The 15201-nt window shown below is 42.8% G+C and overlaps 1 protein-coding gene across 3 annotated transcripts in view; it reads right to left on the bottom strand.

The window, feature by feature from the left end:
* Positions 1-15201, bottom strand: part of SEMA6A (semaphorin 6A) — a 131220-nt gene that overhangs the window by 46826 nt on the left and 69193 nt on the right. For all 3 annotated transcript variants that reach the window (XM_070793290.1, XM_019964669.2, XM_019964668.2), the window contains exons 4-7: positions 11344-11404; positions 10310-10372; positions 9507-9608; positions 3358-3448 (exon numbers count right to left, since the gene is read on the bottom strand). In XM_070793290.1, coding sequence (XP_070649391.1) covers positions 3358-3448; positions 9507-9608; positions 10310-10372; positions 11344-11404 — 317 coding nt within the window. The remainder of the gene's footprint in view (positions 1-3357; positions 3449-9506; positions 9609-10309; positions 10373-11343; positions 11405-15201) is intronic.

Raw genomic sequence — 15201 nt, 5'->3', positions numbered from 1 at the left:
CATGGCAATTTCTAAGCAGCAGCAGCTCAGGGAACAGGGTAAATGAAAAATGTTTTTTGCTTCACTCCATTAGATGGACCTTGACTGAAATCTCAAGGCCAAGGCCCCTTGGACACTGCAGCCACCACCATACCGTGGTAAACTGGATTAGGTAGGAGCCCCGGGAAAGAGAGAGGCTGATTGTATCACCAGAAAAATTTAAGTGCAAGCAGAAGAAAGTCCACAGCCTAAGCAAGTGAGGGAAGTTGAAGAAAGAGGATTTGTAAGCAAAAAAGAGCTGACTAAATTGCTACATATAATCATACTCCGATTAAAAAAAAGAAAAAAAAAGATTGGTATGTGTATCCTTTTTGAGTCTCTGCTCCTCTTTACCTCAATCAGGAGAGCCACTAACTCCTACTGATCTAGCTTTCCATTTAAGAGATACTTGTTTCAGTATTTCCAAAGTCTCAAACTGAGAACATTCTGATATACAAGAAGCCAAAATAAAGAGGGGGAAGGGATGATGATGAGTTCAAACTGGACTTTTCTTTAAGAATTCATACTCTTTGGGACTTCTGCTTGAGGACACATCCAAGGCAAAAGAGAGACAAGATGATTGAAGATGAAATCCTTAAAATTTGTGGTTCTTTTCCTGGATTAGCAAGCATTCTTTACACAGATAATCAAATGGGCTGTTCTGGAATAGTAAAATCTGTGTAGGTGAAATGGAAACAATAATTACATTCAATATAAATATAAATAGCTTCCTTGGCTCAGCTTTAATGGGTTACCTGTCTTCATTAATTGTGGTTTCCAGAGCATCTTCAGAAGTGGCTTATATACATCACAGTTCTCTTTAAGCTCTAACGCTTGTGGGATAAGCATATGGTTCTGTTTTAAATAAACATACCTAAGCAAAGTCTTTGAGGTCTACTTTTGGTCCCTGGTGGTTCAGAGGGTAAAGCGTCTGCCTGCAATGCAGGAGACCTGGGTTCGATCCCTGGGTCAGGAAGATCCCCTGGAGAAGGCAGTGGCAACCCACTCCAGTACTCTTGCCTGGAAAAATGCCATGGACAGAGAAGCCTGGTAGACTACAGTCCATGGGATCGCAAAGAGTCGGACACGACTGAGCGACTTTACTTTCTTTCACTTTCACTTTCTTTGGTCTTAACTGGTATTTGCTCAGTTTCAGGTAGAGCTGTCTTCATATCTACATTATTGGCAGTCATATATCTGTACGTGTTGACCTTCTGGATTAGATTTTGGCTGCAGATGGCAAACCTTTCTACTGATACACATGCGTGTGCAAAAATCACAAATTTTCTTATAGAATCATAGCTCCGGGTCATATGGATATACCTGAGGAGGAGAGGACAGTGGGGGGTATGTGTGTGTGTGGGTATGTGGTTACTGCTGTTGAACACTCCTCCATACTCTTTGTTTTACATTTTAAACTGGATATCTTGCCAGAACTTTTACTTGTAAAATAGAGTACTATTTTGTCACTCTAGGTAATATGACAACTATTCAGGGGCAACAAGTATCTTCTGTTTATAATGGTGGAAGTTTTAAGAGCTTTCAAGCATTTCAGTGAACATGGATTCAGATACACCTTCCGGGGAGGAGGAGTGGCAGCCACAGGATGGTTTCATGGGGCTTGCTCTTGGAAGGTTGGTGGCCTCGGAAAACACTCTGCTCATTCTCCTCTTTCTACCTTGGGGTGCCTCTTTTTCCTTATTAAATTTACATTCTCCACTGCAGTCCACAACCTCCATTACTCTATTACTAAGTGTCAGAAAAGTGCTGCAGTAGAAGTTAGGCACTTAGGAATATAATCCTCAAGCACTCTTAGTGGCCTTGCCCCTGCCCATGCTTACAAATAGGTTTACATGACTTCGTGTTTCTTACAAGGCTGCTTGCTAGGAATGCTCTACCTTTGGAGGAGCTCCTATACCAATACTTCTCCCTACACCCACCTCAATGAGCACAGCTGGCAATGAATTCCTAAATAAATTTCTAATTATCAATAAAACACCCACATACATACACAAAAATCCCCATCTGAAAGTCATGGCTTATTTGCTTTCATTCTATATCCTTTGCAGTGGAAGGAAGGAGTAGCAATGGGGAGTGTTGGTCAGCCTCTGATCATCAGTATCATCCCTTTGGCCACTACAGTTTTATCAGAGATAGGCATGTAAGCTCATGAGGTCATGATATTTGAGAAGATGCGCTGGTAACCAAAAGAGCTTATAGAAGCTTCCTTTCACCTCTTTCCTTCTCCCTTCTATATGTAGACAAGGGGATGCGTTTATGTGCTAAGTTGCTTCAGTCACGTCCAACTCTATGCAACCTTATGGACTGTAGCCTGCCAGGCTCCTCTGTCCAGGGGATTCTCCAGGCTAGAATACTGGAGTCAGTTGCCATGCCCTCTTCCAGGGGAATCTTCAAAACCCAGGGATCAAACCCATGTCTCTTAAGTGTCCTGCATTGGCATGTGAGTTCTTTACCACTAGCACCACCTGAGAAGCCCAGACAAAAGGATATGTAGCCCTAATTAAGACCCAACAGCATCCTATGACTGTGAGAACAGCCAGTCTCCCTCAGAGAAAGAAAGAAAACTGAGCAGAGAAATGAAAAGGACCTGTGTCCTGGATGAGATGAATGAGTTGTTGAATCAAAGCAACCCCAAAGTCTACCCCACCTTAAATACTCAGTTCACACTGGGGGTTTGAGGTGGGATTTTCTATTACTTCAGCCCAGACACGCCCTAACCAGTATGTCGCATGTTCAGTGCAAAGTTGTTACTCTTTCTAAAGGCAGAGAAGCATGGGTAAGCATGGCAAAGACTTGTCTTAAGAAGTGAGGAGAGAAAAAAGAAAAAGCAAGGGGATCAAACCAGTCAATCCTAAAGGAATCTACCCTGAATATTCACTGGAAGAACAGATGCTCAAGCTGAAGCTCCAATACTTTGGCCACTTGATGTGAAGAGCCAACTCATTGGAAATGACCCTGATGCTGGGAAAGATTGAAGGCCCGAGGAGAAGGGGACGACAGAGGATGAGATGGTTGGATGGCATCCCTGACTCAATGGACACGAGTTTGAGCAAACTCCAGGAGATAGTAAAGGACAGGGAAGCCTGGCATGTTGCAGTCCACGGGTTTGCAAAGAGTTGGAGACAACTGAGTGACTGAATAGCAATAAAAAAACAAAAGTACAATTTCCATATGATTTCAAATGGAAAAGGCTTTCTTAGTTACAGTAGTCACCAGAAAATCAAAGTACAACTGTGACTCTGCAAATCCTCCAGAGCCACAGGCTGAGCCCATGAAAACAAATGCAATGAGGAGAAATCAGGAAATCAGGTCATTTACCTGCAAACAGTGCGATATTGGCATGTTTGGCATCGTAAGGGCATCTGGCCATTCCGCTAAATTCATCACCCACAGGCTCCAAAGTATCCATCTAAATGAAATAATAGGACTAAATTAGAAACAACAACTGACAGTAATAACAGCAACTAATATTTACAAAGCACTTAATTTTTTGAGCAATTTTTATGCCTGGTGCAAATAATACTCAAATACTCTCTAAGGTTAAGTCTTTTAGTTTCAGATGGGGAAGCTGATGTTGAGAGAGATTAAGTCACTTGACCAAGATTCTGTAGCTAGGAGAGTCAGAAGAATCAGTCATGTCTGCTTGACTCAGAACCATGACAATAAAGAGATTCCCATATCCTCCTGGAATGCTAGAGAAATAAGCATCTTTCTCCTTGGAAAAGGGATTTCTGAGGTATTCACCAGGAAAACATATTCCCCTGTCCCCTAGAATTATCTGCTAAGTCATGAACTCTACAGAGAATGACCTCAGTTTTGGTTTTGTTTTGCCAGAGGAGTCTTGCCTTTTTGGGTTAAGTTCTAGGAGAAGACTCTGGAATTCTTTCTCAGGTTACCTGCTAAATAGTATGGCATCAGCAAGCATGAACAAAAACACAGGTGCAAGCAGAGCTCAGGTGGCCTTTGCACCTACTTCAGAAACATGTCTGACCCTCAGATTGTGGAGATGAGAAAGAGAGGCCCAGAAGCTGAGAGGCTCCCATGGGCCCCGGATATGAGCAGTGTGGTTGCCACTTGACTCCCATCTCCTTGTGCCCAGCCCAGGCTTGTTCCTGTATGCTAGAGGTTATTACTAGCCTGCCTGTTTGGTCATCTGAGTATGTTCAGAAAAAGAAAAAGGAAAACTAATTCTCTTTTAAAAAGGCAGATTGCTTATGAAAACTTGGATTTCTTTTGTCTTTTGAACATGTGGGTAAGTCAATTCAGGCCCTTCTTAGCCAAGTGGCAGGAAGGTACAGTTGAATAACGGCCACCCCTGCCATTTTCTTCAGATCGGCATATAGTCTCTAGCACCAAGACCCCTTTACCCATAGATTGTACTGACATCCTGCTTGCTTCACTCTTACAAGTTACCTACCTGGCTCATAGGCATTTGCAGGTGAGGTAAAGCCTTACTAGCTGTTCAACAAATTAATTTCCCTTTCCTCCATATCACACTAAACTACATTTCCCATCCTCCCTTGCAGTCAGGTACGATCACATGACTGAGCTCTGGCCAGTGGGGTGTGACTATTAGGCTCTGCCCCGCCTCTAGGTCTTGCCCCTGAAAACCTCCCCAGATCCTCCACTCTTGCTCTCTGTCCACATTCTTCCCTTCTCTTTCCATCTTCTTCACTGGATCCCCAGTGGAGAATTGCAAGATCCTAAGAGATTGCAGGAGATGGCAGACATATAAGCAGGATGGAGCTGGCTTTCTGAATAACCTCTCAGAATAGAAACTCTCTGACTGACCCACACTTGACTGTGATGTGAGCAAGTAATGAACCTCTGTTGATCAGCCAACTGTCAGTGCTTGGCCCATCTAGACCAATAATTCAGGGGTTCCTCCCACCCTCCCTTTTTGACACCATGAGAACTTCCTAGCATTTAAATCTCAGCATCACAGAGACCAAACAGTGATATCTTCCACAGTACTAATGTTCTGACTCCTCTGTATTTCAGTCTTCTTTATGGTTTTAGGGTATTTTGTTTATCATCTGGCAGTGGCATGGTTTGACTCCATATATGAAAACGGAAAGAAGACAAACCCAAGACAGCACTGAGGAGGGATCTGTAAAGTGCTCTTTAGCACTAAAATCGAAGTGCCTTAAATCAAGGTGCCTGGAGTTGCTGCCCAGGAGGAAAGTGTGAGATCCTTACTGAGCAGTCGCTAGTATAGTCCAATCATTTGTGTTCTTTGCCCTCAACCCACAGAAACTTTTCAAGGATAGGACAGGCCTTTTCTATGTGCAACCACTTTGGGATCTCCCACATCAAAGCCATAATGCTTGTTTAAACTGTGGCTGAGAATCACATGAAGCAGTTGTGTTAAAAATACATTTTTAGGAGAAAGATGTTCAAGTTAGACACCCTTTAAAGCAAATGTACTCTTCCCCGGCACATTTTTATGAAAGTCTTTTCCTAATATTTTATCCCAACAAGAGCTTCTTATTGAACTGCGACAGACTTTGCAGTCTGTGACAAGGATTCAGAGCGATACCCGCTATACATATATATATATGTGTGTGTGTGTGTGTGTGTGTGTGTATATATATATATATATATATATATATTTCGTTTGCAACAGAAATGCCGTTATCCCAAGCAGTTGCAGGCTGTAATCCTGCCCCTGGGGAAACAATAATATATGAGGGGGATATATTTTTTTAAATGTACCTACTTCTAAAAAAGCGGCCACAGCTATAGCTAGTCACGGGCGGGAAGCAATGAGGAATTAATGTATTGGTTTGTGAACTTGGAAAGGTCCAGACACAAGACAATGCCATGGTGAAATCCTCTTTCCCTGAAGTAAGAACTAATCCTTGTAGCAATCATCGAATCTCAGACTTAACAACAGCCCCTGGGAAATTAAATCACCGTGGGGTAGAGATAATTATACTAAGAACCAGCCTGACTTGTGCAGAAGTTCAAGAGGTTTAGAAAACAGGAGGGAAAAGGTATGGAGTGTAGTTGTAGATTTATAATGGACAGTCTTCAGAATTCTTCCCTGGATAATCTTATTTGGGGCTCTAATCTCTCTAATATATTCAGCTTACTTCTGTTATAAAACTTGTGGAAGTCAGGGCATGATGCAGAAGCAGAGACCAAAATTTTGTCACCTTCCTGCTTCAAAGTTTCACTTGATGCTTCTGAACTCTGTGATTTGGGTCTTTCAGTGGAAGACTGGCTATTGTTTTTGCTTTGACCCTTTGGTCCTGATCTAGTGATTAAAAAGCACTTATGAGACAGACTGTCCATTTTCTCTGAACCCAAATACATTATGTCCCATGTCCTCGGGAAAGTCCCAGTCTGCCCAGAGATTCTAAAAACACTTTTCTGAGCAATGCCAAGAGTTCTCACTGCCATTCTCTGTGCTAGGTATATCCTGTCTGTTGTTCCTGAGAGGCCCTGGGCTCCTGGAACATGTCTCAGCAGGTGTGGCTAGAACAAGGGGGAGGTGAAGGCACCTCTTAGAGGTGGAGCACCCTGGGGAATGGAACACGTGCGGGAAGAAGGAGCTGGATCCCTTGCAGGCTGGGTAACACAGTGCCAAGGAAACCTGTAATTTGTCATAGGAGATAGGTCTCCAGCTAGGGAATTCGTTTGGATTTGTTCAAAGCATTCATCTTAATGAGTCCTAAACAATGACACACAGGGATGGAATATTAAGTGGCAGAATTAAAGTCAGAGCTCCAGTATACCGTTACTGGCTGAATGTTTGACTTGATGGGCTGCCTCTTACCACCTGAATTAGCTCCTGTCATTATGTGAAATTTTAATATCTAGTGATAGTATTTTTTTGCATTGTTGTTGTTCAGTCATTAAGTCATGTCCAACTTTGTGACCCCATGGACTGCAGAATACTAGGCTTCCCTGTCTTTCACCATCTCCTGGAGTTTGCCCAAACTCATGTTTATTGAGTCAGTGATGCCATCCAACCATCTCATCCTCTGCTTCCCTGGTGGCTCAGATGGTAAAGAATCTGCTTGCAAAGCAGGAGACTCAGGTTCGATCCCTGGGTTGGGAAGATCTGCTGGAGAAGGGAATGGCTGCCTACTCCAGTATTCTTGCCTGGAGAATTCCATGGACAGAGGAGCCTGGTGGGCTACAGTCCATGAAGTTGCAAAGAGTCAGACACAACTGAGTGACTAACACTTTGACATTTTTGGCATTAGTTTAGACTTATAAAAATACCACATTGAAAATATCATGTATCTTGATTACTAAATTAAAAAAAAATCATTTACTTATTTATTGGCTCTGGTGGGTCCTAGCTGCTGCAAGTGGGCTTTCTCTATTTACTAAGAGCCAGGGGGAGGGGGCAGTCTCTAGTTGCAGTGTGCACGTCTCCCTGCAGTGGCCTCTCTTGTTGCGGCTCACGGCCTCAGTAGTTGTGGTACATGGTTGCTCCATAGCGTGTGGGGTCTTCCTGCACCAGGGATTCAGCCCATGTCTCTTGCGTTGCAAGGCAGATTGCTCACCACTGACGCCCGGGAAGCCCCGTTACGGAATTGTTTTTGGTGCGCCCTCGCATGTTGCGCCTGATCGGAGTGCCTCCCTTGCCTCACTCTAATGCTGGCCTTGCTGGTGCCCATTTCCAGACATACGTGGAAGATGAGCATGAGGGTAAAATAGATTCTCCCTCTCTCTTGCTAAGGCAAAGTCTTTTAAGACTGTCCAACCCAGGCTGGTGAGCCCTCTGGTCCTGACAGCAGCCCATCATTTCTTTTCTCATCCCTAAGGTTTTACTTTATGCTGGTGAACCCAAATCTAGACATCCCCGTGTCTCTCCCTAAATCAAGGCTGAGCCGTCCATCTTTTTGTTAGAGATCTCTATTCATGTCCGGTAGGCATTGCCATCCGTGGTGCCAGGCACACTCAGCATATGCAAAATGGAACCCCCCACGATCTCACCACCCCACCGCTCTTCTGTCCTCCCTGTCCACATTGATGGCCGCCCCAGCCACCCAACCAGGAGATGGTCTCACAGTAGTTCTTAACTCCTCTCTCTCTTTATCTTGTGCTTCTTATTAATTAGTAAATCCTCCTTTTGTTTTTTTTTAAATAGGAGGATAATTGCCTTACAGTGCTGTGTTGGTTTCTACCGCACAACAACAACATAAATCCTCCTGGTTTTGGTCACTTCAGTATTTCCTGAATCTCTTCTTTTCCCTTCATCCCTGGGGCCACCTACCTCTGCAGACTCTTGTTGATTGTCACTTGTCACTTCACGGCCCAACACTTTGGCACCAAATGAAGTTTCTCAAGCTCAGTAGATGGTTTCTTACTCCATGCCTTTGTTCATGCTGTTCCCCTACCTGGAATGCCCCGCTCCCTTCATTGGGTTACTTCTTTAAGACTGAGGTTAGGCATTATCTCATTCACTGTTTACCCAACAAAAAATGAACTGAACACCGTTTGGAGACACTATGTCAGGTTCTGGGCAATCACAGATGCTTGGGTTTCTCTTGGGCTGGGGTATTCATGTTCCATGTGTCCCGACAACAGGAGGGAGTACTCAAAGAGAGGGGTTGTCCACCTCCTTCTGGAAGCTTTCCCTGACTCCTCGTCTCGGGCTGAAGTAAGCACTTTTCTGCAATGCTTCCATCATGCTCTGTATTATGCCACCATGGCAGCAAACCCATGGATTGAAGTTTTCTTCTCCCTGTCTGGCTTCACTAAGAATGGACGCCTCATATCTATCTTTACAGTGTCAATTCCTAGTCATGGGAGGAACTCAGCACGTCTTTGCTGAACAAGAGACTACTGCAGGAAGAGGGACAAGCAAAGGTAAAGATGTGGGGTCAAGACCTCAGGTCATTTTTACCTCCACTCCTGCAGTGACACCATTAGCAGATGAACTAACTTGATTTATTAATGCTGCAAGGGTTAATCTTTTTCCCCTTTGTATGAAGGCCAAGATAAGTCAGACCATGGTCAAGTCAGCTGAGTTCTGAATGGAATTAAATTCCTGTGTTCTTGAAAATCTTACCTAGAGGAATGTCTACAGTTTCCAATGGCATGCTTTTGAGATCCCTTTTAAAATAGAAATCGTTCACAGTATAAGTGTGCTTTTGTGCTCAGAGAGGAGATGGTGGGGTGGGAGGGAAGAGGAGAAAGGGAGAGAGAGGAAATCCACATGGTCTGTGGGGTACACAGGCTGACATTCTGAACAATAGAGAATAGGGTCTTAACAGAAACGTACTTTGCCGGGTCGGCTCTTTAAAGCCACGTCAGTCAATCCTGAACAAACAGGAAGCTTAGAAGCCTGCTCAGGATCAGTCATGTGGAGCACTACATTAAGCGGAACAAGCAAGAGGAACCCAGGTGGTGTTGAATTAACCCTCTTAGGTGACTGCAGGCACAATCGCAGTAAATTATGAAATACCTCCAGGCTGTGTGGTTCCAACAGACAGAACAACATTTACCTTATAGTTTCTGCAGGAAGGGTTGAAGGCATTAGTTCCACAGACGAACAAAGTATCATCATTTTTCTTCAGCAGAACTTTAATAAAGTTGTGACACTCATCCTGAAAAACAGTTCAAACTTGTGGGTGTCCAGTTCAGGGTAGAAACCCATTCAACCGTGGGCCATGATGTGCTGAGAGCAAGGTGAAAATGCAGGTGGCCGGGGTGTTCTCCTGGGAAAAGTCCCGGTGTTTTTACCCCCAAGGTGATGCTGATAGTAACAACTGCTTTTCAACAGTAAATAAGAACAGGAGGTGTGTGTTTGTGCCACCAAAGGAAGGCAAGCCAGGACATAGAAGCATCCCGTCACATTAATTTTAATGCCAGAGGCTCCAGAGTCCCTTGATGCACGAGGTCCCCCGCTGGAGTGTGTTTTATGCTGCTCTGTGGCCGGAGGCGCAGACCCCTTGGGTCTGCGGCAGCCTTTCTGGACTTTGCTGCAGACTTTCTGAGGGCTGTGGACCACGAGGCAGGCTCCCAACAAGTGTGCTCAGAAGACTCAGCACAAGCCAGTTTGGGGTCCAAAGTCCCTGGTGCCCCCTAAATAGTTCATGATGCAGCCCTAGCAGCTGTCATACTGTTTCATCACATTAAAAGCAAACTGTTTTTTGCAAATTAAAGCCTTCAATAAGTTGATGGAAGAAGCAATTACTGGGGGAAAAGGGACTAGCGTGAGCCATTCCACATCACGGTCTGCGGCTGGAGATAACAGTCAAGAACTTAACCCAAAGTGGCAGCTGCAGAAGAAATGAAAATTGCCTACCTTATGTTTTCCCTTCATTCTGCATGTGTCTACATCAGCCTGTCTAGATTTCCATGTCAGTTTCTGCAGGGATCAAGAAAGAAATCAATTAGAGCCCAGAGGTTGTTGCATTTGATTTTAGAAATAAGAGTTCCCTGGGGGAGACTAGAAGCTAAACATATATTTATTAAAAGCTTTCCACACCCTTTCTCCATGATTAATTCACCATAACAACAAAAGATTAGAAATGGAAATGTTCATTTAATTTTGAACCCCTATCTATTCATTAGACTACAAAACGATCTTCTCTTTGAGAAAAAGATGAAGGAGAAAGGAAAGAAGAATAAACAACAGTGTGGAAATTTCACATAAAATATCCACATTAACTTGCTAAATTATGCTCATTTTGATAAAATACATGTCCTTGCCCTTTCCTTTCACTTGATAAATCAGTTTCCATAAAGCAGGCCTTTTCCTTAAAATATGGAAGTCATTTTCTTAAACATAAAGGGGACATTCACTTTAGGTGGACAAAGATTTAATTCAGGTTATACTCCTTCACATAAATTCATGTGTTGAAGGGATCATCTACCTCTGGGGCAGACTTTATTAACTTAAAATACCTCCATGTGGAGTTATAAGAAAGCATAGGTTATATTTTATATCTGCCTGAAATGGATAATGATCAAATTCCTGAACCACAACAGTTGAGTCAAACGTAATATTGCAAGATATGGAAACAGTGAAACACTTGTGGGACAAAAGTTTACATATGGAAACTGATCTTTTCCTGGACAAACATCCAATATTTTATCCAAAGAATTTAGGAATTACCTAAAATTCCAATGTGTTTATGTGCATGTAATTGATGAATAAAATATGAAGTACACAACCATTTCATATTAAGCCGTAACTCATCCCCAAATTAGAATTTCATAAAATGTTCCCAATTATTCTAAGCCATGTCATCTCAATCAATGCATTTACAATACATATTCTCTCCAAGACCCATCCTAAGATCTTCATTTCTGAAAGAATGTTTTAAAACTACTTACTTTGCTACAATAAATTTCTTCTGTGTGTGAGGTGTCTATATCAACAGTATAAATATGGTCCCTATAAACAAAGAATTAAGAGAATGTTAGATGCAAGAGTCAAGCCAATGCATTTTCTCCTGAATGAGTCCATGTCTCATTCAAGGCAGATAAATCCACATCCATGTTATTAAAAACAAGATCCGAGGGCAAGAAGAAGGGGAGGGTTCAGCTTCTAAGAGATGCTTCAGGAACACATTCAGCACCTTCAGAGAAATCATGGCATCTTGCCACCTTTTATGAAAACTTTCCAGTAGTCTCTTGCATCCGGTAACAATAACATCTGTATGTACGTACGTAGTTTAGGTGGGAGATGTCTGAAAGTTAAATAGGCTTCCAAACTAGCACACAGATGGGTTCGCATGGCCTTTCACTTGGTATTTAACATGCTACAGTTGTTCATCAAGAGAGCTAACAAAAAGCTAACGTCTATCTCCATCATTTTTTCAAAAACATATTTTCAGCTTTACCTTTGATGATTTGATTGACAAGACGCAAGACGATAAAGGTAAAATTATTTCCAGAAGCCACTCTTTTTCACACAGTGATGGTCAATTAAGGTTAAGGTGTATTTGAGCTAAAGTTTACATTTCTTGCTTCTGTTCACCTTCCTGTTTTGCTGAGAACTTGGTTGTCTTTATGATTTGCTGCCAATCTCCCCTTGGAAGGGGAGAAACAGAATGAGCAGCTCAGGTGTGGGGCTATATTTAAACATCCCCTTCTGTGTGAGCTGAGTACAAGGGCGTTTTTGTCTGGAATTCAGAAGAAAGAAAAGAAAAGCGCTACATTCAACTGAGGAGATGGGGGGCTAGTGAGGGAAAGCAAAACAGCTCGTTTTCCCTTGAAATAACATTGACTTTTTCTAAAATGCAGGAAGTCCTGGGGCTGGAAAATTACCCACAGCTTTAAAGCAAGACCTCAAGGCTCCCATGCAGACATTCAGGGCCCCTCATTACTTAAAAGAAAGGGAAAGGGGAGAAGGGAAGAAAGAAAAAAGAAAGAAAAGAGAAAGAAAAAAGTGAATCCTGCTGTCAGGATTCACTTCCATTTTTCCCCCCAGTTCTTTGGAAATCTGTTTGCTACTACTTTTAGGGAAAGAACAACAGCGAAAAACAGAAATAAAAACAGGCTTTCTCCTATGAAAGTAAGAGGAGGGGGTAAGGCAGTTGGCCTATAAAATTCCCTTGCCCTTGTGAGTGTGTGTGAGTGTGTATGTGTGTGTAAGAGTGGTGAGGGAGAGAGAGAGGAGCCTGTTTTGTAAATTGCTGAATTGGAAAGTTCTTCAGACTCCAATAGGGTGCCAGAACTGCTCTGCCCTTTAATTCCGAGGCAGTTTTATGGCATTCCTTTATTGCTTGTTTGACTTTATTGGCGGTGCTGTGGGTCAGGTTCATTATTGGAGTGGAATTGCCTATTACTTTGGTATCAGCTTTGAGATGACTCTAGATTTTTTCTGGCCCTGCCTCTCCTTAAAACTTTAAGTAGGAGCTGAACATATGAACTGTAAATTAACATCTGATTAATATGCACTGGCAATTCCTCAGAAAGCTCTTGATTGCCACCGCCCCCCCACCCCTTTGGCATGGCCTGTTTATGTTAATTAGCAGTTCAGAGATTAAACAACAAAAAAAGAATTTACAAAATGGATAATAATAAAGCAGAACTGAAAAGGGGCGTTGCTCATCAAGCTTCACTTAGTCCCTGGGTTCTGGCTGGGGACATGGCTTCTGATAGCTGACACCCATTGTCTAGAAGAACTGGGGAGCCTTTTAAAAATAAAAATTCTATGAATGAAATCTCCTTTGGACAGTGGCAATATTTTTCAGTCTCCAAGAGATCACAGTGCCCAACACACAGAACGATGCATTATGCTAAACCACATATCAAGGGTCAGGGGGTTTTCCCCAGCACCGTGTGTGCATCCCGGGTTTGTACGCTGCTCTTACTGAACTCAGTTACTTGAACACAAACTGACTCAATCCTAGGACTTCCTCTTCCCCTCTCCAGTGAGCACCACTGAACTATGTTGGCATGACTTGAGTCTGGGGAAGGATTTCACTTTAAATCATGTTAGTGGCTGCCTGGGAACGTGGATCTCTTGGGGCTCTGTTGGGATATGTGAAATTTAAGAGAGAGGAGAGACCCTAAATATGCAAACCACAGAAATCATTTAGGAATTTTTCCAGGGGTGCGTACTCCAGGGAAGTGACTGCACAAAGTGAAAACCAACATGTCAATACTAGCTGTTACAGATTTGACTTTTAACCAAGGTCAAGATTTGACCTTTAACCAAAGATGAGTCTGTCTTATAGTGTTACAAAAGTGAATGTGTTTCTCCTTTGTTTCCTTCTTTCCTTTCTTCTTTTCTTGGGGTCAGGAGTTAGGATGAAACAGTCTTGGTTTTAACAAAGTGTTAATATTGGTCACTTTAAAGTCTGCACAGCACCTTGTTCCTAACTCTGGTGCCCCTTGGACTGTTTCACAGCCAAGTTAAAGTCATCAGGTCGTTGGTTATGTTTCTTTTCCCCTAAAGACTGGCTTGCAAAGTGAAAAATTCATAGAAGATTCTTGAGTCAGCCTATTTCTCACAGATATAATGTTTAATCATTTGTTTTGAACAGCCTTTAGCTAACTGGGTACAAATGTAATCTTCCATCCCTGTTACATTTAGGAAACTGAAAATGGTATTTAAGAGGGAGCTAATACTTTCCAGTGGTCATGTATGGATGTGAGAGTTGGACTGTGAAGAAAGCTGAGTGCCGAAAAATTGATGCTTTTGAACTGTGGTGTTGGAGAAGACTCTTGAGAGTCCCTTGGACTGCAAGGAGATCCAAGCAGTCCATCCTAAAGGAGATCAGTCCTGGTGTTCATTGGAAGGACTGATGCTGAAGCTGAAACTCCAATACTTTGGCCACTGCATGCGAAGAGTTGACTCATTGGAAAAGACCCTGATGTTGGGAGGAATTGGGGGCAGGAGGAGAAGGGGATGACAGAGGATGAGATGGCTGGATGGCATCACCAACTCAATGGACATGAGTTTGGGTGAATTCCGGGAGTTGGTGATGGACAGGGAGGCCTGGTGTGCTGCAATTCATGGGGTCGCAAAGAGTCAGACATGACTGAGTGACTGAACTGAACTGAACTGAATACTCTCCCAGAGAGGTGGCTACTGGGGACTCATTGGAATGTTTTTAATGAATACCCACAGTGGCTACTGTTCTTGGGGAAAAGCTATTAGAAGGTTATTACCAGGACAAGTAGGCCTTCCATGGCTCAGTAGGCTGCAGAGCACAGACAGTAGTGGCCTAGACTCTAGAGAAAGACTATTCCCGTTCAAATCCTGCCCGTGTCGTTCTGACCCAGTCATTCCACCTTTGTGCACTTTGGTTTCTTCCTGGTATACATGGGGATGAAAACAGCTCTAGCTCAAAGGGTTTTTTTTTTTTTTTTTTGCCCCAGGATTGAATGAATTAACATTTATAAAGAACTTACAACTATATTTTCAATTTATATAGCACATACAATAAGTATGTACTCAGTGTCTGTGAAATAGAATTTTTAGAAAGTGCTTTGGCATTGTTCCCTGTGACCAAAATGTAGGGTACTCATAGGATATTTTAATCTAGCCAGTGTTTTTTAACTTTACATTGTATAGCTTGTATTTTCAGAACATCTAAGTGCTTTGAAGGAACCAGCACTGTTATTATTTACTTTACTTGTGTTCACAGCCAGACAGGTACTACAAACATAATCTCTATTTCTCCTTCCCAGTGTAAAACGATCAGTCTAGACCCAGGTTATACCACAGTGGACCCCCAC

This window comes from Bos indicus, chromosome 7 (assembly GCF_029378745.1).
Source record: "Bos indicus isolate NIAB-ARS_2022 breed Sahiwal x Tharparkar chromosome 7, NIAB-ARS_B.indTharparkar_mat_pri_1.0, whole genome shotgun sequence".
NCBI lineage: Eukaryota > Metazoa > Chordata > Mammalia > Artiodactyla > Bovidae > Bos > Bos indicus.
The sequence above is the reverse complement of the archived record's forward strand: the minus strand, read 5'-3'. Positions and strand labels throughout refer to the sequence as shown.